General features: G+C 35.6%; 1 protein-coding gene across 8 annotated transcripts in view; it reads left to right on the forward strand.

The window, feature by feature from the left end:
• CDH18 (cadherin 18) overlaps positions 1–21,758 on the forward strand; it is a 1,512,838-nt gene that overhangs the window by 1,429,128 nt on the left and 61,952 nt on the right. For all 8 annotated transcript variants that reach the window (XM_056824266.1, XM_056824267.1, XM_056824271.1 and 5 more), the window contains one exon: positions 10,075–10,192. In XM_056824266.1, coding sequence (XP_056680244.1) covers positions 10,075–10,192 — 118 coding nt within the window. The remainder of the gene's footprint in view (positions 1–10,074; positions 10,193–21,758) is intronic.

Here is a 21,758-nt window from a genome sequence, read left to right on the forward strand (position 1 = left end):
CAAACAAAATAGACAAAGTACTGGTCAATCTAATTAAAAAAGGAAAGAAGAAAAGCAAATTAACAGCATCAAAGATAAAAAGGGGGACCTCACCTCCAATGAAGAGGAAATTAAGGCATTCATTAAAAACTACTTTGCCCAATTATATGGCAATAAATATACCAATCTGGCAATATGGATGAATATTTACAAAAATATAAATTACCTAGATTAACAGAAGAAGAAATAGAATTTTTAAACAATCCCATCAGAAAAAGAAATCCCACAGGCCATCAAAGAACTCCCTAAGAAAAAATCCCCAGGGCCTGATGGATTCACAAGTGAATTCTATCAAACATTCAAAGAACAGCTAATCCCAATAATATACAAACTAATTGACATAATAAGAAAAGAGGGAGTTCTACCAAATTCCTTTTATGAAACAAGCATGGTACTGATTTCAAAGCCAGGCAGGTCAAAAACAGAGAAAGAAAACTATAGACCAATCTCCCTAATGAATATAGATGCAAAAATCTTAAATAAGATACTAGCAAAAAGACTCCAGCAAGTGATCAGTAGGATCATTCACTATGATCAAGTAGCATTTATACCAGGAATGCAGGGCTGGTTCAATATTAGGAAAACCATCCATATAATCGACCATATCAATAAGCAAGCCAACAAAAATCGCATGATTATCTTAATAGATGCAGAAAAAGCCTTTGATAAAATACAACACCCATTCCTATTAAAAACACTAGAAAGAGGGGGCAGATGGGTGGCTCAGTGGATTGAGAGCCAGGCCTAGAGACGGGAGGTCCTAGGTTCAAATCTGGCCTCAGACACTTCCCAGCTGTGTGATCCTGGGCAAGTCACTTGACCCCCATTGCCTAGCCCTTACCACTCTTCTGCCTTAAAACCAATACACAGTATTGACTCCAAGACGGAAGGTAAGGGTTTAAAAACAAAAAAAAACACTAGAAAGCATAGGAATAGAAGGGGCTTTCCTAAAAATAATAAACAATATATATTTAAAACCATCAGCTAACATCATCTGCAATGGGAATAAGCTAGATGCATTCCCAATAACATCAGAAGTGAAGCAAGGAGGCCAATTACCACCTCTATTATTTAACATTGTACTAGAAACACTAGCAGCAGCAATTAGAGAAGAAAAAGAAATTGAAGGCATTAAAATAGCCAAGGAGGAGACCAACTTATCACTCTTTGCAGATGATATGATGGTCTACTTAAAGAACTCTTGAGAATCAACCAAAAAGCTAGTCGAAATAATCAACAACTTTAGCAAAGTTGCAGGATACAAAATAAATCCTCATAAGTCATCAGCATTTCTATATAATTCCAACAGAGCTCAGCAGAAAGAATTAGAAAGAGAACTACCTTTCAAAATCACCTTAGACAAGATAAAATACTTAGGAATCTATTTTCCAAGACAAACACAGGAACTATATGAACACAACTAAAAAGCACTCTCCACACAACTAAAACTAAACTTGAGCAATTGGAAAAACATTAACTGTCATGGGTAGGACGAGCCAATATAATATAAATGACCATCCTACCCAAACTTATTTATCTATTTAGTGCTATACCCATTGAACTTCCAAAAAATGTTGTTACTTATTTAGAAAAAAAAAACATAACAACGTTCATTTGGAAGAACAAAGGATCAAGGATATCCAGGGAAATAATGAAAAAAAAAATACAAAGGAAGGTGGCCTTACAGTCCCAGATCTCAAACTTTATTGTAAAGCAGTGGTCATCAAAACAATTTGGTACTTGCTAAGAGGCAGAAAGGAGGATCAGTGGAATAGACTTTGGGTAAATAAATGACCTCAGCAAGACAGTATGTGTATGACAAACCCAAAGACCCCAGCTTCTGGACAAAAGCCCACTATTTGACAGAAACTGCTGGGAAAACTGGAAGACAGTGTGGGAGAGATTAGGTTTGGATCAACACCTCACACCCTGATAAACTCAGAATGGGTGAATGACTTACACATAAAGAAGGAAATTATAAGTAAATTAGGTGGACACAGAATAGTATACATGTCAGACCTGTGGGAAGGGAAATACTTTAAAACCAAGCAAGACATAGAAAGAGTCACAATGTAAAATGAACAATTTTTATTACATCAAATTAAAAAGGTTTTGTACAAACAAAACCAATGTAACCAAAATAAGAGGGGAAGCAACAAATTGGGAAACAATTTTCATAACAAAAACCTCTGACAAAAGTCTAATTACTCAAATTTATAAAGAGCTAAATCAATTGTACAAAAAAATCAAGCCATTCTCCAATTGATAAATGGACAAGAAACATGAACAGGCAGTTTTCAGCCAAAGAAATCAAAACTATTAATAAGCACATGAAAAAGTGCTCTACATCTCTTATAATCAGAGAGATGCAAATCAAAACAACTCTGAAGTATCACGTCTCACCTAGCAGATTGGCTAACATGACAGCAAAGGAAAGTAATGAATGTTGGAGGGGATGTGGCAAAGTTGGGACATTAATGCATTGCTGGTGGAGTTGTGAATTAATCCAACCATTCTGGAGGGAAATTTGGAACTATGCCCAAAGGGTGATAAAAGACTGTCTGCCCTTTGATCCAGCCATAGCACTGCTGGGTTTGTACCCCAAAGAGATAATAAGGAAAAAGACTTGTACAAGAATATTCATAGCTCCGCTCTTTGTGGTGGCCAAAAATTGGAAAATGAAGGGATGCCCTTCAAATGGGGAGTGGCTGAACAAATTGTGGTATATGTTGTTGATAGAATACTATTGTGCTAAAAGGAATAATAAAGTGGAGGAATTCCATGGAGACTGGAACAACCACCAGGAAGTGATGCAGAGCGAAAGGAGCAGAACAAGGAAAACATTGTACTCAGAGACTGAAACACTGTGGTACAATTGAAAGTAATGGACTTCTCCATTAGTGTCAATACAATGTCCCTGAACATTCTGCAGGGATCTAGGAGAAAAAACACTAGCCAGAAGCAGAGGACAAATTGGGGGAGTAAAAACACCGAGGAAAAGCAATTGCTTGACTACAGGAGTTGAGGGGACATGATTGAGGAGAGACTCTAAATGAAAACCATTTACCAACAAATACCAACAAATAGCAAATACCAACAACATGGGAATGGGTTCGAATCATGGACACATGTGATACCCAGTGGAATTGCATGTCGGCTATGGGAGGGGTGATGGGAGGGGGAGGGAGGAAAAGAAAATGATCTTTGTTTCCAAGTAATAATGTTTGAAAATGACCAAATAAAATAATATTTAAAAGGAAAAAAATAATAGTCATTAATTAATTACTCTGATATGTATTGTCTTAAGAACCTAAACTATCCTAATATCATCCCATTAAGTCTTATGTAATCATTGGAAAGGGTTTTTTATCATCTTTGCTTAAATTCCCTAAAAGACAAAGTCCAGGTATATTAAGACAAGGTCTTTTCCATTTTCAAATATTAGCTCCATTATTTGTAAAATAAAGGGATTACAGTAAATAATATTTAAAGTATTTTCCATATCTAAATTCTAAATATCTTCTAAGTATTAGAGTTTGTTGGATTAAATAGTGGAACAATGTAATTTGTTTTGTCATCCAGTATGGGGATGAAATGGAGAAGAATGATTGATTGGAAGCCTGGGGAATAACATGGAACTCAGTTTTGGAATAGACAGCCTAGACCATCAAGTGCAATGATTTTTTGCATGTGGAGGAACACGTGAGGGAACAGTTGTTCTTTCCAGAGACAGTCCAGTCCAGTTAGTAAGATTTTTATTGTATTAAGTTTAAATTTGTTTCTTGGCAGCTTCCATATATTGATTCTTCTTCCACTCACTGGGCCAAAAAAAAAGTCCTTCTTTTATAGGACAGTGCAAATACTTGAATGGGGCCATTGGGATTCCTGTCTCTGTCTCATCTTCAAAGTGAGCTTCTATAGTTCTTTCAAATGATAGTCATATGACATCAGCTCAAGGCCCTTCCACATAAGAACTGTGCTCTCCAATTTATCAACTTGCCCTCTAAAAAGTAGAATAGAATATAATCTGATGATTGTATAGTGTACCAAGACTATCTGCTGGACTACTTGGACCAAGATTACCTGGACACTATGCCTCTCTTAATGCAGCCTAACCCCCTATTAGCATTATTGTCTTCCACATAATCCTGCAGTGCTCCTAATCCACTAAAATCCACATATCTTTTTCAGAATATCTATAATCTTGGCATCCCTTCCTCTTTTTTTTTTTGAATGTCTATTCTCAAATTTAAGACTCTACATTTATGTCTATTAAATTTAATATTATTTTATTTGGCTCAGCAGTCTAATGATATCCACTGAAAAAGAATAAAAATCATTTCAATTAGAACTGTGTGACTGCTTATAGAGAATGTGTTATAAAATTTCCGCTCCAGCAGAAGCTTGATAGATGACACTGAAGACAGACTCTTTTTGCTCAAAGTATCTGATATTTTGTTAAACTTTTCCCAATAAATGAGATCACATAAATATAATTCAAACTTAACTCTATGGTTAATAATGAAAATAATACAATAATTTTGGCAATCTGGAACAAATAGTATTTGAATGAATGAAATCTCATTCTCAAGTAAAAACCAAAGAGTATACAGATGTTAAAGTTCTACTTTTGTATGTAGAAAGTTTTAAATATGAGTTTAGACAGTGAACAATGAGAGCTAGAAGAGAGCTAATCTTCTACATGAATCTAGAATTAAATCAATCTGGGAGAGCACTGTAATACAATTTCCACTCAAAAACTCTTTAAAAGGAAGTGAGGATGAGGTTTCCTCTTTGTTTCATCAGAACTGGTTCCAGAAAACTTTGAAGAATGAATAGAGAACCTTCAATAATAAGTCAACATTATAACCTTGAGGCTTCTAAAATTTCTGATTAAAAGTTATAGATTATCCAGCAACAGTTTCCTGGTAAAAATCATCTTTAAATAGAAATCACCAATACTTGAAAATATGAAAGCCATCAGGAATATATGTTGTTCAACAATTTACTCATATATAATTCTTCATGACCTCATGGACCATAGCATGCCAATACTGCTATGGGGTTTTCTTGGCAAAAATATTGGAGTCATTTTCGTTTTCTAGTAGATGAAGATGAACAGAGGTTAAGTGACTTTCTCACAGTTACAAAGCTAACATCTAAGGATGGACTTGAACTTGGGTCATCCTGACTCCAAGCCTAGCACTCTGTCCACTGAACCAACTCACTGCCTCTAAGATATATATACAGACAGTCATTGATGAGACAAATAAATCTTGGCTGACATCTCACAACTCCATTTTTGACTGATGCTTATCACATCAGTGAAAATTGAAAAATATATTATTAAAATTAGTTTCTTGAATAATTTTATATGCCTACTAAATACTCCATTTTTTTTTACATTTTGTCTTCTTCCTTACATGCCTCTCTTGCCAATCAATAAAGCACATTTATAAATTATCTACTCCATAAGAACCACAGTACTAGTTGCCAGAGATACAAACACAGAAAGGAAATTATCTTTTCTCTCAAAAAACTTACAATGGGAAAGGCAACATGTATATAAAGAAGTATATATAAAAATAAACCTGCAATTTGTGAGGAAGGTCTACTATCATCCAAGAATATAAACAATGACCTCATTTATATAAGATATCATTTGAGTAAGAATTTTGAAAGATAGAGTGAAAGTACAGCTAATAGCACAGATATGAAAATTTGAATGTTGTATCCTAAGAATTTATACATAAAGAAGCAGATAAAATACAGTTTCGAGGAGGAAGAAGAGATTAACAACTGGGAGTATCATTTATAACAAAGATGATATTTGAGTTGAAGAGAGGAGACTTCTAAGATGCAGGGATAATGATGGACCTCAATCAAGCCAAATAAAAGTTGGAATGTAGAAGGTCATAAATTCCAGCCTAAGTTTTAATCCTCCTCTCCCCCTCCCCTGAAGCAGAAGGGAGACAATTCAAGGATTTTCAACAGAAGACCAACATGGCAAGATCTTTGCTAAAGGAAGAAGGGTTAATTGAAAGCTCAGTTGAATGGAGGGTGGTAGCAGAAGCAGGAAGAACATTAGGAAATTTTTGGTAACTGTCTAGGAGAGGGGCTAGAAGCAGGCTGGTGTGTTCAAATCAAGTGGTGAGAAAGGAAGAGACCTGTCTAATATTGACAAGACATGGAGAAACACATCTAGAAAGCCTCATAAATTGCAAATATGTGTGACTAGTGTAGAGGAACTTGAGAAGAGTATAGTGAAGTGATTTTAAAGAAAAGGATGAGTTGCATTTTGAACATATTAAGTTTGAGGTGCTGATGATTTCAGTTAAAGCAGACAATTCGTAACATAGGATAGGTGATCATAGAGGAGGTCAATTAACATCTCTTCCTCTCTCTTCCACACAGCTGCCATTTTGATATTCCTAAAATCCCCACATTACTTCCTTATTCCCAAATCTCTAGCAATTTTCTAGTATCTATAAAATAAAAATGTAAAATTATCAGGCAGGCATTTAAAACTTCCATAGTTCTATGATATTTCACAAACCTATTTTTCTAGTTTTGTGCATATTATTCCCCTTCACATATTCTCCATTCCAGGCAAAATATCCTGCTATCTGTTCCCTGTCTGTTTTTCCTTTACCTTCAGCTTATAAAAACCCTCACTTCATTTGAAATAGAGCTCAGGGGCTAGTTTCTAAACCTAAATGAGCCTTTTCCTTACCTTACTCAGTTGTTGATATTCTCCTTCCATTCTCTTTCCTCTTCCCTTTCCCCCTTTTCTCCCTGTCTCCCCTCTGCCCTTCCCATATCTTCTCCCAACTTCTCTTCCCTCTCCTCCTTCTGTCTTTTTTTTTACTCTCCTAACCAACGAAAGAAACTTTAAAAGGAATGATCATATTGGAGGACTAAGATCATGGTATAAGGGGTTGGTCTGTGGTGTCCAGAGCAGGAGAAACAGTAAGGAGGTTGTGGACAGGATAAAAGCCAGTGGATTTTGCAGTTAAGATACTGTTGACAAAGAGCTCCAGCGCCTGTCCCTCTGCCTTCCCATCCCTCAACTCTAGCTTTGCTAACAGTAATGAGACACCATTCCTGGAACAGAAATAATCATTTTTTTACAATATTCACCATATATATGATTGACCAAAATTCCCCTCCCTGGCCATCATTCCACTATACTTTAAAAAATGTATTAGAATATAATTTCCTTTAATCCAGAATTTATCTTTCTTCATTTTCCTCTTTGCATATATAGGATTAGCATAGCATCTGACATATAAATACATAATTAATTATGAGTATGTTTCATTCTTCCAGAGCTTGGAGGGATATAGAATACTACCTGGAAAACACTTAAGGATCAAAATAAGGTTGTGTTTTTTAAGGAATTGGGAAGATTTGGACATATTTATGGTCAGGATGAAAAAATCTTTAAACATCAATAAAATTTGCCCTGTGGTTTGGACAAATACATCTGATAAAAAAAAATGTACTGTGGATAAATATAATTCAAACTACAGTCCTTTGCCTCTGAATGTTTATAACATTTAAGGGAATTGAAAAGAAGTAAGGAACTCTGTGATATGGTATAGACACAGTTTAGACAAATTAGGCTGTGTTGAAAATTTTCCCCCTCCAAGGAGGCAGTGTGTTATAATGGGAAGATCGGTAGATTCTAATCTGAACTAAGTTCTTTTGTGGTTCTGTTTTCTCTTTAGATTTATGACATTGGACAAATGCCTTATCCATTTGGGGATTTCTCTTTTTCATTTCTAAATGAATGGACTGCACTAACTCATTAGCAGAGTCCTTTCCAGATAATAGGCTTACATGGCATGGTGAAAGGGAAATACCTTAAAAGTCAAAGTAAGAGAAATCTGCTTTGAAAAATTGCCTACTGTTTAACCATGAGCAAGTCTCTTGATTTCTCAGAGCTTCAAGTCCTTCATTTTAAAAATGAAGATAATGATATGTGTAGGACAAGAAGAAGAAATAAAAATGTTTAAAAAAGATATCACCCCTTCCAATGTTTAAAGTTTGGAAAAGAAGAGGATGAAAACAGGATTTTTGAGAAAACCAAATGCTTTTATACAAATGGGGCTCTGAAGATAAGTGACTATAATATTTGATCTTAGCAAATAACAACAAAATTTATTAAGCACTTTTTTATGTGCAAGTCATTGTAACAGATCTTAGAAAAGCAAAGACAAATCTAAAACTATCTGTAGCATCCAGAGTATACATTCTACTGGAGGATAGTAGTTTTAAGAGGAATAGAGCATTAAAAACTGGAGGGAGATTGTGCTTAGCTTCATAAAGGAGGGGACATTTGATCTAAGCCTTGAAGGAAGGCAGGGATTCTGAGAGGAACTGAAGTGAGTACCTTTCAGGACCAATGTGGAGAGGGTAAACTGTATGTCAACTTCAAGAACAACCTTAAGCTACTTTTATTGGAATATAGTGGAGCAATGTGAGACAAGGCTGAAAAGGAAGGTTCAAGGCAGGCTATGGAGGACCTTAAAACAGATTGAAGGGTTTGCATTTTATCCTAGAGACTACAGGAAGTCTCTGAAAGCTACAGAACAAGACGGTGACATTATCAGACAGATACATGACTTAGGGCAATTATTTTGTCAGCTCGTTGGAAGATGGATTGCAAAAGGGAAGGACTGTAAGCCTGAAGACCATTTAAAAGGGCCTTATTATAGTCCAGCTGAGAGGTAATGAATGTCTGAACTAAAGTAGCATCCAAGTGAGTGGAGAAAAGGAATTAGATGTGAAAGATGTTATGAAGGACGTATTACCACATTTACTCAGATCACACACTTCCCCTACTTCATTTTTCCTGGTATTTTTGCTTTAAAACAAGAAGGGATGGAGGGGAAGTGAATTATCTAAGTTAGTTTTAAGTGCTAACAACAGTGGGCCTAGATTCCCATTGCTCATGTCTATTGACATCTGCAGCAGCTTAGGATATGTGTACAGAAACACTATTAACTAGCAGCTGGGATAGCTTTTAAAGGCCGCCTTTGAAGCAAGCAAGAAAGGAAAAATTAGATGGGGAATTAAAATCAAAAGAAATCCAACTTTCGTGTTCTTTGTTTGTTTAACCATTGACCATCCTATTATTTTTCCACATTCCATTGGAGTTTGTAGGTATTGTTTTCCTAAGCAGTAGTTGAAGGTCACATGCTTAAAAATTAGAACATACAATTTCAAACTGGCCACAGAAAGGGTTTGTTTTGTTTTGTTTTTGAGACGGGATGCTATAGAATTATTTTGATCACTCACTTTTTTTTCCATTCTCAGGCAATCTGGGATTCATTTTGGTTTATGGATTTCCACCCAGTTCTCGTCCAGAGTGTCTGTCAATTCTGAATTTAAACAAGTCTTCTGTCTTAGCAACGAGAGAGTGAAAGGATTACAAAAAGAGGCAGCACTGGAAATGGTGCTAGACTAGGAGTCAGGAGGCCTGTGCCCTTCTTTCTGACTGTACCACTAACTAGCTGTGTGGCTTTGGGCGACTTAACCCGTCCTGTCTAGGGGTCTGATTAGATGACCTCTGTTCCCTACTAGTGGATTTTATGATTCAATTCTGTTTGCATTTATTGACTGAAACCAACCGTTATTGCTTAGAGTACTTTACATCAACACTGGGACATTTATACTTGTTTGAGCCATATCTCATGTCTTCCCAAACAGGTGTTTATACAGAATTTTACATCTAAGAGGCCCCAAGGTACAGCCTGTGATAAAGAAATCTTAGAATAAACATGGTGGAGTCATGGCAGAAAATAATAAACCATGCATGATTAGAACTTATTCCATATGACTTTTCCTAAAATATTTCATGCTGAGAAAAACAGGGTAATGATCACTTTTGAATGAGGTGGATTTGAAGATTTCAAATAGAAAAATAGGGTTCATTTAAGAATTATTTGGGGGGGATCCATTTGTTATAAAATGCAATGAAAACTAAGTGATACCTAGGCTAATTTCAATGCAGTGTTTTTCCCCTTTCAGGTTATACACACAATTAGTGCTACTGATAAAGATGATTTTGCAAATGGACCAAGATTCCACTTCTTTCTAGATGAAGGTCTGGCTCTGAACCCCAACTTCACACTGAAGGACAATGAGGGTAAATGAAAGTCTTTTTCTAACTATTTCTGAAGTTTCTTTTGCTATGATCTTCTGTTGGGTGACTAGAACAATTTTCCTCTCTTCTCTGAACAGCTTGCAAAGTCAGCCATCAGTTTGATGCTAAATGTGTTATAATCTCTGAATAGCTTGTATTTAAAATTGAACCATATGTAGAAATAACTTTTATTGGATTTATTCCAAAGCCAGCAATGAAACAAGAAATTTATATGTCATTTGCTTGTGGGCAAAATTTTAGATGAATTCTAGCTGACAAGCATGTTCACTATATCAGCATGCATATCAAGGTTTAGCATGGAGATTGTTCTGGCTTAATATTAAGAATAATTCCTTCAGAAGACTGGGAAATAAATTTTTAAAAGGAATATTGGAAGAACATTATGGAAAAGATTGAATCATCTGTCTCTTGGCTAGCTGAATATTGCAGGAAACCACAATGTTCTAGAGGGTTTAGAGTAGATTTGTGATCACTCTGAGCTGGCTTCTCCGTGTGGTCAATTTTTCAGGACATTACAACAACCACACTTTACCTAAAAATAACATGACGACATTTTACCTACAAGAAGAATTCTTAAGGACTTCACTTCTTACAATGATTAACCAAAAATATTGTGGTATGGTTGCTACTTCTTGTCTTGAATCATATAGTCTAATTATGTGTGATTTGAAGAAATCAGTCAGTTTCTTCTCCTTTTTTTTTCCCATTGATACTTTTTCAAAAGAGGGAAATGGAGCACCAGTCATCTGGTGATTGACTCTCTGCAGTAGCTTAATGAGAATTGTTTGGAAGCAATTGACCTCTGATATACCACTGTATCATGTTCTTACACCTTCAGAAGTCATTAACTGGGACAGTAGTGTCAAAGATGCATATGGAATATTTTACAATATTCCAGAATCTTTTATAATAAAGAGAGCTTCCCAACTGTATCCTCTTCTCTTTTCTTATAAGCAATTATATAATCATTGTAGTCAACCCCAAGTGATTGATGTAAACCAAGTAGTTGAGGTAGTGGGGGAAAGTTCTAAAATATCCTTTGGCCCCAAATCTGTATGCATTAAATAGGCTGACTTTGATTTATGATTATCCATCACAAATATTTCCACAATCATTAAAATTGCTATTCTCTTCTAAACCTCTTGTCTATCCTTGGCATCAGTAACAAAAGGCCCCTAAGGATTTAAATTTCTTTCCCATGGCTTTTTAATCTTTAGAAATGTTTCATAGATTGTTTCTGGCAGTATCATTTTTGCCTATATGAATCAGCAAAGTCGGTAGTAGTCATATAGTTTGACAACTCTTGAGAGGTTTTCTGTCATGTTCTGAATTTAAAAAAAAAAAAACTGAGAAAGAAGGCCACTTATTTTGTACCAAGAAATTTTGGATCTCTACCAAATATTCCTTAAATTAGCCATTTATTTAAAGCCTTGTCTTTAAAAGTCCTTGTTCAAATAGATATAATACCTAAAAAGGATAAAACTTTAGCACAATAATATTACATTCAATGATACTAATTAAAAACTATTCAAGCACCAATTAAAACATTACATGTCCATTAAGCAGATCATTTAGATATCACCTGACTGATAGGGAACACCTAAGGCAATTAAAGTATATATTGAACAAAGAAATTATAATTAACTCTTTAGGAATGAAAATCAAGCATTCTGGGGGCAACTAGGTGGCTCAGTGGTTTGAGAGCCAGCCTCACAGAGAGGAGCTCCTGGGTTCAAATCCAGCTTCAGGGAAGATCAGGGTGAGGAGATCCAAAACTGAAATGCTTTGGATGGTTCAAGGATGAGGGTTAATTCAAAATTTCCTATAGCTATCTCTGGAATTGTTGGAGATTTTTTGGAGTCAAGTGACATTATTGGTTTAAATAAACTGTATAATAATTAATATGTCTTCAGGATGAAATAATAAAGCATCTATAGGGCTTAATAAGTCCAACATTTTTAAAGTACTGGAAACTACTACTGAATCAGAAATTTGGAAGATCATTTCAAAGAGAGTTTGTTAATATATCGGGGGCAGCTACAAGATTAAGAACCAAGTCTAGAGACAGGAAGTCTTGGGTTCAAATATGACATTAAGCACTTTCCAGCTACGTGGCCCTGGGCAAGTCACTTAACCTGCACTGCCTAGACCTTACTGCTCTTCTGCCTTGGAATCAATACACACTATTGATATTAATACAGAAGGTAAGTTTTTAAAAAATAACTTGAAACAATTGAAGCATCCTCCATCTCATGGAGAGCTAGAAAGAATCCCTTTAAGAAGTAGTAGGGGTCAGTTTATTGTCAAACTTTTCCCTATTTCATATGGTCAGGGGGTCAATTTGAGTAAGTCTCTGGGCCATTAAGTTAGGAGACTTAAACTTACAATTGGAAACAAGTGTGCTTTGCCCATGTGTATCCACAGAGTCATACTGTCATGGGATTTTTTTTTAATTTCATAAAAAGCTAAACATGGTTAAATAGATAATCTTAAGGAGATACAGCCCTGAAATTGACTCTATATGTAAGTGAAATCAGGTTTCAATTGCATTCAGAAGGTTTACAATAGATGGATTGAGAGGGCAGCTTTACAAACCACCAGTTACCTGAAAACTCAGTGTCAGGTAATTCCCCCCTTTAACCTGCTAGCTCTGTCACTTTCCAGAGCCCTGAGCCCCAGGGTCAGGGTCCGAGGTTCTGGATGATGAGCAGCATTGACCAGTAAGACCTAAAGGCAGAAGGAGAACCCAGATATATTGACTGGTAGTCTTATATGAGCTGTGAAATAAATGACATGGGCAATATATGCTGTGCTGTATAAGCTCAGCTGATAGAGAGATCACTGCATTCTGAGTGGACATGGATTCACAAGAATGCAAGGTTTTGAGGGATTGGGCAGCATTTAAATTCATGGTGCACAAAGGAGAGGACACTAGGTGCAAGAGAGAGAACCATATGGACAAAGGCAGAGATGAAACTTCATTTGATCCATTGTTGAATGGATCAGTGTACTTAGAGGTAAATTTATTACACTGGAATACTTGGTAATAAGGCCACCAAGATTGTAAAGCATTACCTACTAGTCTGAGGAGTTTGAATTTGTACTGGTAGTTCTGGGGTGGTGGGGTTGGGATAGTGAAGTCTACTGCATGTTTCTGAACAAAAGGATAATAGAATAGAATACCGAATATGCATTTTTAGGGTTTTCTTTTTTATGCTAGAATTTGATATGGGGAAAATATGAGTAACATTAATGTAGGAAAACACTTTCTTTTGTTTTAGCCTTCTGGTCCTACCAGACATTAAACATTATAATTTTATTTAAAATTTTTGTGTCTTTTTTTGAAATCTCTATCATTATGGCTTTTTTTTTTTCTGTTTCAAGAAACTTATTGTGATTAAGACCTTTTTTACATAATTTTCTTCCAAGCATTTCATAAGAATTTGCTTCCAATGCTATCTCACTTTCTTTTTGAAATGCTGGTTTATAAATTTACTTTAAGTTTTTTAACTGTCATTCTATTATTTGAACTTTTAAAATGAGTTTCCCCCCCAGTGATCATTAATATCATATCCTTTTATATGTTGACACATACACAGGTGATCAGCAGGGTTTTCTTTTTGTATATGTGCATGTGTATCTTTTTTGTAGGCAGCAGAAATGTTGCTTAATCTCCCAATTTAAAATCATCATTAATCTACTAAAATGAATGTGTTCTTTCTTATGATTTTCTTTCTGTCTCTAAGGGGACCGGGCTTTATGTGATGAAAGGGGATTTGCAAGCCTAATTCCTACTTTCAATTCTAAATGTAAGGTGTCTGTGTAAATCTTACAGGCATCAGTGAAAGAACAGATTCCCTAATAAATATGTGTTCACACATATATTACTAGTCATCTGTTTGGATTTTTAAATACACATTTTCATCTATTTTCTTACTTTAGAAAATGATTGTTGCCCTCATGGTGATGCACCATTCCACACATAAATTAGTCCAATTTTTCTCTCGCATCTTACCTTTTAGGAAGATAGATTGTCTGCCTTTGTTACTTATGAAGTATCCCCTTCTTCAAATATAAAAGACTCACTTTTTATTTAAAAAAAAAACCTTAGAATTACATTTAAAATAATTTATAATGTTGTTAAAGTTCAATATCTCCTACAAAACAACTGAGTTTTTTGCTTAAAAAAGAGAAAAATTAAGGAGCAAATAGAAATTATTTTATCTTGACATTTCTGCCAGGGGGCATAGTTAGATGAGAATTTACCCAGCACATTTGATAAATTAATTCTTCTCTCATTTTGGATAAAAATAAATGCACACATATATACTCTCTCTCTCTCTCTCTCTCTCTCTCTCACACACACACACACACACACACACACACATGCACACACACATGTCATCCCACAAAAGGCCCTTTCCTTACTATGGGTAGGATGAATAGCTATGATTACTTTATATATAAGGATAAAAGAAAGATACATATGAAATGATGTCATCAAAGCTAATCTTGGGAAATGGATCTTCCCAGTGGGAGCAAAATCTTCATTCAATTGCTTCAGAACTTGTCTCTCATCTGAACACTGCAAATGGACTGAGAAGGATGGACATTCCTTAGCTTAGTAGAATTCCCCCAAATTATTTTTTTAATTAGGATGATAAGCAAACTATTGATGACCCTTGTAGAGAGTAGCATTGCACCTTATTCCATGATGGCAGCTATTGTTGAGCTAGTTCCCAGAAAGAACTATCCCGTATGCTTGCCCTGAATAAAAGAATAAAAAATAAAGCTTCACTTGAAAAATGGAATCGGCTAGTTAGAGTGCAAGGGCCTCAGATGTGAAGTCCAGAAGACCCGAGTTCTTTCAATATCATGTTAAATCTTCACTAACTGTTAGACTTGGGACAAGACACCAAACCTCTGACTGCTTTGTTGTACTCACCTATAAAATGAAGTGTAATTTTAGGGGACTCACACTCCTTAGTTGGAGAAATAAGGGTTGAAGGCATGGAGGAAAGGTTTGATAAAATGGCTTCCCTCACTACCCCCTCCCAGAGTCCCCAAATTACTTGAGGGAGACAAAATGGAGATCTCCCCTCCGTGAAGGCTTGCCCCTTAGTGACCATGGCGGCCCTCAAGGGCAGTGGGAAAGTCATTTCTACAAGGAGAAGTATGAGGGACCTCGATCTGGATATGTGCTGCTTTGGGGTGCTCACAAGCCTCCCCCTCATGTCTTCTTGAAAGCTGGAAGCAAGATGGAGTCTGCCAATGGGCTAGCTCTCTATATGCAAATAAACAAAATTAGATTTATTTTCTGATTGCTTTTTTAATTGTTGATTGAGGCAAAGGGTAGAGGTTAGAAGGGTTGTAGGTCACCCTAAATCTCTTTCTAAATAAAGCTAATTACTGAAGTACAAGGTTTTCTTGTAGACAGGGGAGAGATAGAAAAAAGGAAAGAGAGCACTGCTCATCTATTTGAGTCCAGTATCTCAATAGTTCAATGAACGAAAGTCTTTGGAGAAATTGGGTTTCTTGACAGGAAAAAGCAATGTTTTAAACCGGGACCATGATATTAAGATTTCTGTCAGTGTCAGAAATCCCCAAAGGTATCCTGAATGGCCCTGAGAAAATTCCTCCTTCCACTCTCTTCGGTGTCTTTACACTCAAACCCCCTTCCTCAGGAGAATTTCCCAGAAGTCTTTGTCCAGTTGTCAAATGTCATTCCTGCCTCATGCAACTGTAGAACTCTCAACATTTCTATGTTCTTTTGTCCTACTCCCCATCATTACAGAAGATAGATAGATAGATAGATAGATAGATAGATAGATAGATAGATAGATAGGTAGATAGATAGATAGATAGGTAGATAGATAGATAGATAGATAGATAGATAGAGATAAACCTTACCTTCTAAGGTGGTTGTAATGATAAAATGAGATATTTTTAAATGCTTTGCAAACTTAAAAAAATATATAAATCCTATTTATTTATTATTAAGTCTTCCTAATGTTCAGGTTGTGAATTTGCTTCAAAAAGAATGACCAAGAAAAGAATAATAAGCTAAGGGCAAGATTGGCCTCCCAACGACCTAGAATTGTTGGGATCTCCCGGGGCAGCAAAAGAGGTGACTACATGATAATAAAGGATGGCCTAATTTTGAGGGAGGAATATTCCAGATACTGATGCTGAGGTTTTTAGGACTCCCAAAAGAACTGTTATTATTGAGATCGTCAATGAAAACCAACAATAAGCATAGGAATTCCTTATGGAATGACCTGAAATTCATCAGAAAACAATTTTAAAAGTCAGAGAAGGAAATGTTTTCCTCAAGTTTATCTCCCATAAGCTACACACAAATACTATGAAGACTGTAAAGGGGGAATAACATTGAGACAGCTTTGCTAACTCAATACCTAGGCAAGAAATCTAGGAGTTTAAATTAGCCTTCAACCTAGATAAGGTTAAGGCTTCCTGACTCTGGAGCAAACATAAGGTGATGGAAGGGACTGGCTGCCAATCAGCTATCATACAGAGTGAAGAAATGACAAGATCTGGCTATGCCTAAATTTGTGTGAAAGACCAGGTTTACTTTTCATTTAAAATATATTTTCTATCTTCCCTTCTGTTCTTTTAATGCCTGTGTATATATATATATATATATATATATATATATATATATATATATTCTACAGTTATTAGCAGTAAAAGACCTTATAAATCAATCATCGAGATCATATTCAGTACCAGTTAGGTACTAGACATTGTTCAAGGTGATGTAGATATGACAACAAAAATGAAATAATCTCTGTCCTTAAGAAAGAAAATTCTTTCAAATAAAATAAAATAATGTGAACATAAATAAGTATATATTAGGTATATAAAATATATACATATAAAATAATACAATACATAAATATAATAAGAATAAAATAAATACAGAAATAAAATACATATAAAATAAATACAAGATAATTTTTTTATGGTGAGAAAGACACTAGTAGCTGGGGGCCTGGGTTCAAAAATAGCTTCATATAGAAAATCTTGCATGAACAAAGTTTGAGAGGAAACAAATAATTCTGGAGGCATTTATGAGTTGGGAGTTTATTCTAGTCATCAGCCACATCAGAGCAGCAGTGCAGAGACAGGATCTAGAGTGTTGCCTATGCTTGTTTATATATATGTATATGTGTTCTCACAGAATAATATTTCTCAATATGTCCAATGGACATTTTGAATTCATTAATAGTTTATCTTTTCCTTCTTACACAAATCTGTGAAGGTTTTATAACCTCATTTAATACTGAAAGAGAGTATTGAGTTACCATAGAGCAATGGATGTGATTGCTATAAGTTCTGGGTTCAAGTGCTGGATCCAGCATTTATTTATTGGTTCATTGTCTGTGGCCAAGTCATTTAACCTTTCTCATCTTCAATTTCCTTATCTGTTAAAAGAGAAAAATAATCTTTACATTGCATAACTTGAAAGATTGTTGAGGAGAAAATACTTTATAAATTGGGTTATATTTATAGGATGTCCCCAAAATCTTATTGCAGCTTTAAACTTTGGTAGCTTTCGAACATTAAAACTGCTTTAAGATCAAGACTTTCAGGGCACTATAAATTAGTAGCAACAGTCCCATGAAAATAAAATCACAGAAGTGACAAGGACTTAAAGAGTTGACTTAGTAATTCAACTGTGCTTTCAGAGAGGGCACAGTGCATGAGCTAAATTAATAAGAAGTTCTCAATCCTATTAAAAAAAACAGAAAAAATGGTAGAAACTACTACATACAACCTTCTTAATTTCTTTACCTCCTTATCTCCAAACATTCCTTCATCACCAGCTTTGGCAATGATTGGTTTTATTTTTAATGCTGTAATAGAAAAAAAATTATTTGACAAGGACTGAACTAAATATTCTTGTGAAGGCATCCCCCTCAATGTGAGAATAGTAAGGTTTGTCCTTTGGCAGTGAATTTTTCTCAGCCACCCTCTTATTTTTGGCTGGAATGTAATTATCTTATTGCCTTACCTGATGATTTTAAACTCTTTTGTGGGATTCCTTCCCCCTACACTTTCCTCTAAGATCTGACAACCCACACCTTCTCTCATTTTCCTATCCACCTACTCACAATAACAACTAAAAGAAAAGCTGACTCATATTCATGAAGCAAAAAATAGAAGTGGGGGGGAAGGAAAGATAGTTCTGCTTTTTCCAGTTTGACCTGTTCTGTTTTGATTTATTCTTTTGAGAATTTCTCCGGTGTCTTCAAAGTCTTTTTCCCCATTCTTTCATAGTTTTAAAATCATAACTATAGAACAAAATATAAAAAAAAGAAAGAGATCTGAAGGCCTTTAAAAATGGATCATTTTGCCTAGGCTCTTCTTAAGTCATTCAATACAGATATAGTTATTTATCCACTTTTTAAAAGAAAAAAAGATTTCTAAGAGCAAAGGTTTTTCAATGTCCCTCAGCAATCTATTTAAATATTTTGTAACTGACACAGGATTATAGATTTAAAGTTAGAAGGGGTCTTAGAGATCATCTAGACCAACTGTCTCATTTTACACATAAGGAGACTGGCATTTCTTAACCAAAATTTCTCTTGCTTTTTTAGGTCTATTAGTAAAATACTTTATTCTCATTCTCTGGGAGCAAGATTTGCTATATCTACCCTTTAGGATTTTAGGATGCCCCAGAGGTTTGGAGTACCTCTAAAGCCAGTGGCTTGAGTTCCTATTGCTATATGACCTCCTTCCCATTATTAGCCACTATTGATTAGTGTCCCAGGCCCAAATATCCAATTTATATCATCAAATTAGCATTTATAAAGGAATATTTACTAAGCTAAGAGAGCAAGAACAAAAGTACAAACATTTTCCCCAACCCTTAGGGACCATTCACTTCCCCAAATTCTTGCCTCAATTCTTTGGAAGCTCAAATTTATCGCACCCATTTCTATGGAGAATTTGTTCCATCAAATTCACTCCCCAAAGTGTCATAGACCCATTGGATGGCTATGACTATCTCAGCAACTATTGGACTAGACCACCCAGGAACCCAGTACTTTGTTTCTCACCATCTGGCTTCTGGAAAATCCCAACATGGTCTCTGAATCCCAGGGATAATTCCAATCCAAGACTTCTGGTGACTCACTCTCCTGACCTATAGAGGATTACAACATTGAGGGTATTTTTAATATCTATCTCCTAAAAACAGAAAAGAACAAAACAAACCAAAGAGGCAATGAGTAGAGGTCTATGTTCATGGTTCAAATGTTGGTCTTGGATGGAGAAGGTTCAAGACTTTTCCTCTTACAGCATTGCCTCTCTCTCCAAATGAAGCCAGAGAGAAAAATCCAGTCCCAGTGCCTTTGAATGTACTCCATTTCTGACTATATAGTTAAACAATCATTTCTTTGTCACATTATTAATAAACTAGAATCAGTTATAGAATGTCTGTATATGCTCCATGCCAGGAAGCAAGCCACTTCCATTACACAACATCCTGCCTTTACAAAGTAGGCTCTCCAAGATATTCCACATAAAGGAGTGCATCAGCACCCCCCTAGATACATAGATAGATAGATAGATAGATAGATAGAGATATATATGTGTATACTGAAAGAATATAAATAATATTTCTATTCATTTAACATTTGTTTTTGTCTCTGTCCTCTAATTCAATATTATAGATCATTTCCCTTCCCTCAATTTTATAGTTATCTGCTAAGGACTTGATCTAGATGTCTTTCTCTTTTTTTCCCCTTCTAGGGTCACATTGCAAGAAAATACCCAAGGCTGGATTGATAGCCAGACTTTCCTCAACTTTATATCCAAAAATATATTAATCCTATATCTTTCTTGACCTAGAGTACATGATGCCAAGCTGCCTTTTTCATTATATTACCTCTAAAATTCATTCCTAACATTTGGATAACTCTCTGTTATCTCTAAGCCTTATCACATTTTGCATCTTTGAGAGTTTCTTCCATTTATATCTTATGGCCTCCCCCAGCACTGGGAGAGGGATAATACTCATGTTTACATCAAGAACAGTGCTAACATCATGAGTGTTATTTGAGTATTTTCAGTGGATGAATGAATAAGCAAGTGAATCAGTGTAATCAGTTAGAAATGGAATGTTCTTCTTGGGACAAGTTTTTAGGACATGAGGGTGAAAATAAATAGCCTGTCACCTTCTTCCTCTAAGGTTTTAAATAGACTAGTAAAGTCAAGACAGCTTATTAAAAGTGATAACAAGTATTCATTTCCAGAATACACCAGAAGCATATCTCCTGACAGTTTTCATCTCTTGCCAGTTCGTTTTAAAGGTGTTGAAGGTAAAGAAAAGTGCTGAAGAAACACCTTCATAACATCTTTACAATAGAACTTATTACCTTAAGTAAGGCATCTTTATTGGCGTCCTTAAAACTTCAAAGGCAGTGAGGCATATGGGCTGATTATTAAAACCTTGCCATATTTTTACCATCATACCCTAAAACTGGTACAAAATAACAAAGTCTAGGTTATAGAAAAAGTTCAGTTTTATCCTGAAATAACTTATATTAGTCCCCTCTTTCCATTGCAACTGCCAACATACTATGTCAAGTCCTCATTACATCTCACTGGGATGATTATAATAGCTTCTTAGGAGGACTCCCTGCCTACAGTTCAGTCTCTTTCCTCTCCAATTCATTCTTCACATTACTACCAGGTTGATTGTTCTAATGCATAGTTCCAATTACATCACTTCATTCCATTTTTTTATTTTTTTAAGTATAGATTTATTTAATTTGGGGGGGGAAATTTTATTTAATTAGTCAATTTGGAAATTTATTCCTTGGTTACAAGAATCATATTCTTTCCCTGCCCTTACCCCACCCCTTCTGGGAACTGACTTCCAATTCCACTGGGTTTTACATGTGTCCTTCATCAAAACCCATTTCCATGTTGATGATGTTTGCACTGGGATATTCTTTTAGAATCTACATCCCCAATCATATCCCCCCTCAACCCACGTAGTCAAGCAGTTGTTTTTCTTCTGTATTTCTGCTCTCACAGGTTTTCCTCTGAATGTGGATAGCATTCTTTCTCATAAATCCCTTCAAGTTGTTCAGGATCACTGTATTGCCACGAATAGAGAAGTCCATTACATTTGATTGTACCACAGTGTATCAGTCTCTGTGTACAATGTTCTTCTGGTTCTGCTCCTTTTGCTCTGTATCACTTCCTGAAGGTTGTTCCAGTTCACATGTAATTCCTCCAGTTCATTATTCCTTTGAGCATAATAGTATTCCATCACCAACATATACCACAATTTGTTCAGCCATTTCCCAATTGAAGGGCAGCCCCTCATTTTCCAATTTTTTGCCACCACAAAGAGTGCAGCTATGAATATTCTTGTACATGTCTTTTTCCTCATATCTCTTTGGGTACAAACCCAGCAGTGCCTTGGCTGGATCAAAGGGCAGACAATCTTTTATCGCCCTTTGGGCATAGTTCCAAATTGCCCTCCAGAATGGTTGGAACAATTCACAACACC

Source organism: Monodelphis domestica, chromosome 3 (assembly GCF_027887165.1).
Source record: "Monodelphis domestica isolate mMonDom1 chromosome 3, mMonDom1.pri, whole genome shotgun sequence".
NCBI lineage: Eukaryota > Metazoa > Chordata > Mammalia > Didelphimorphia > Didelphidae > Monodelphis > Monodelphis domestica.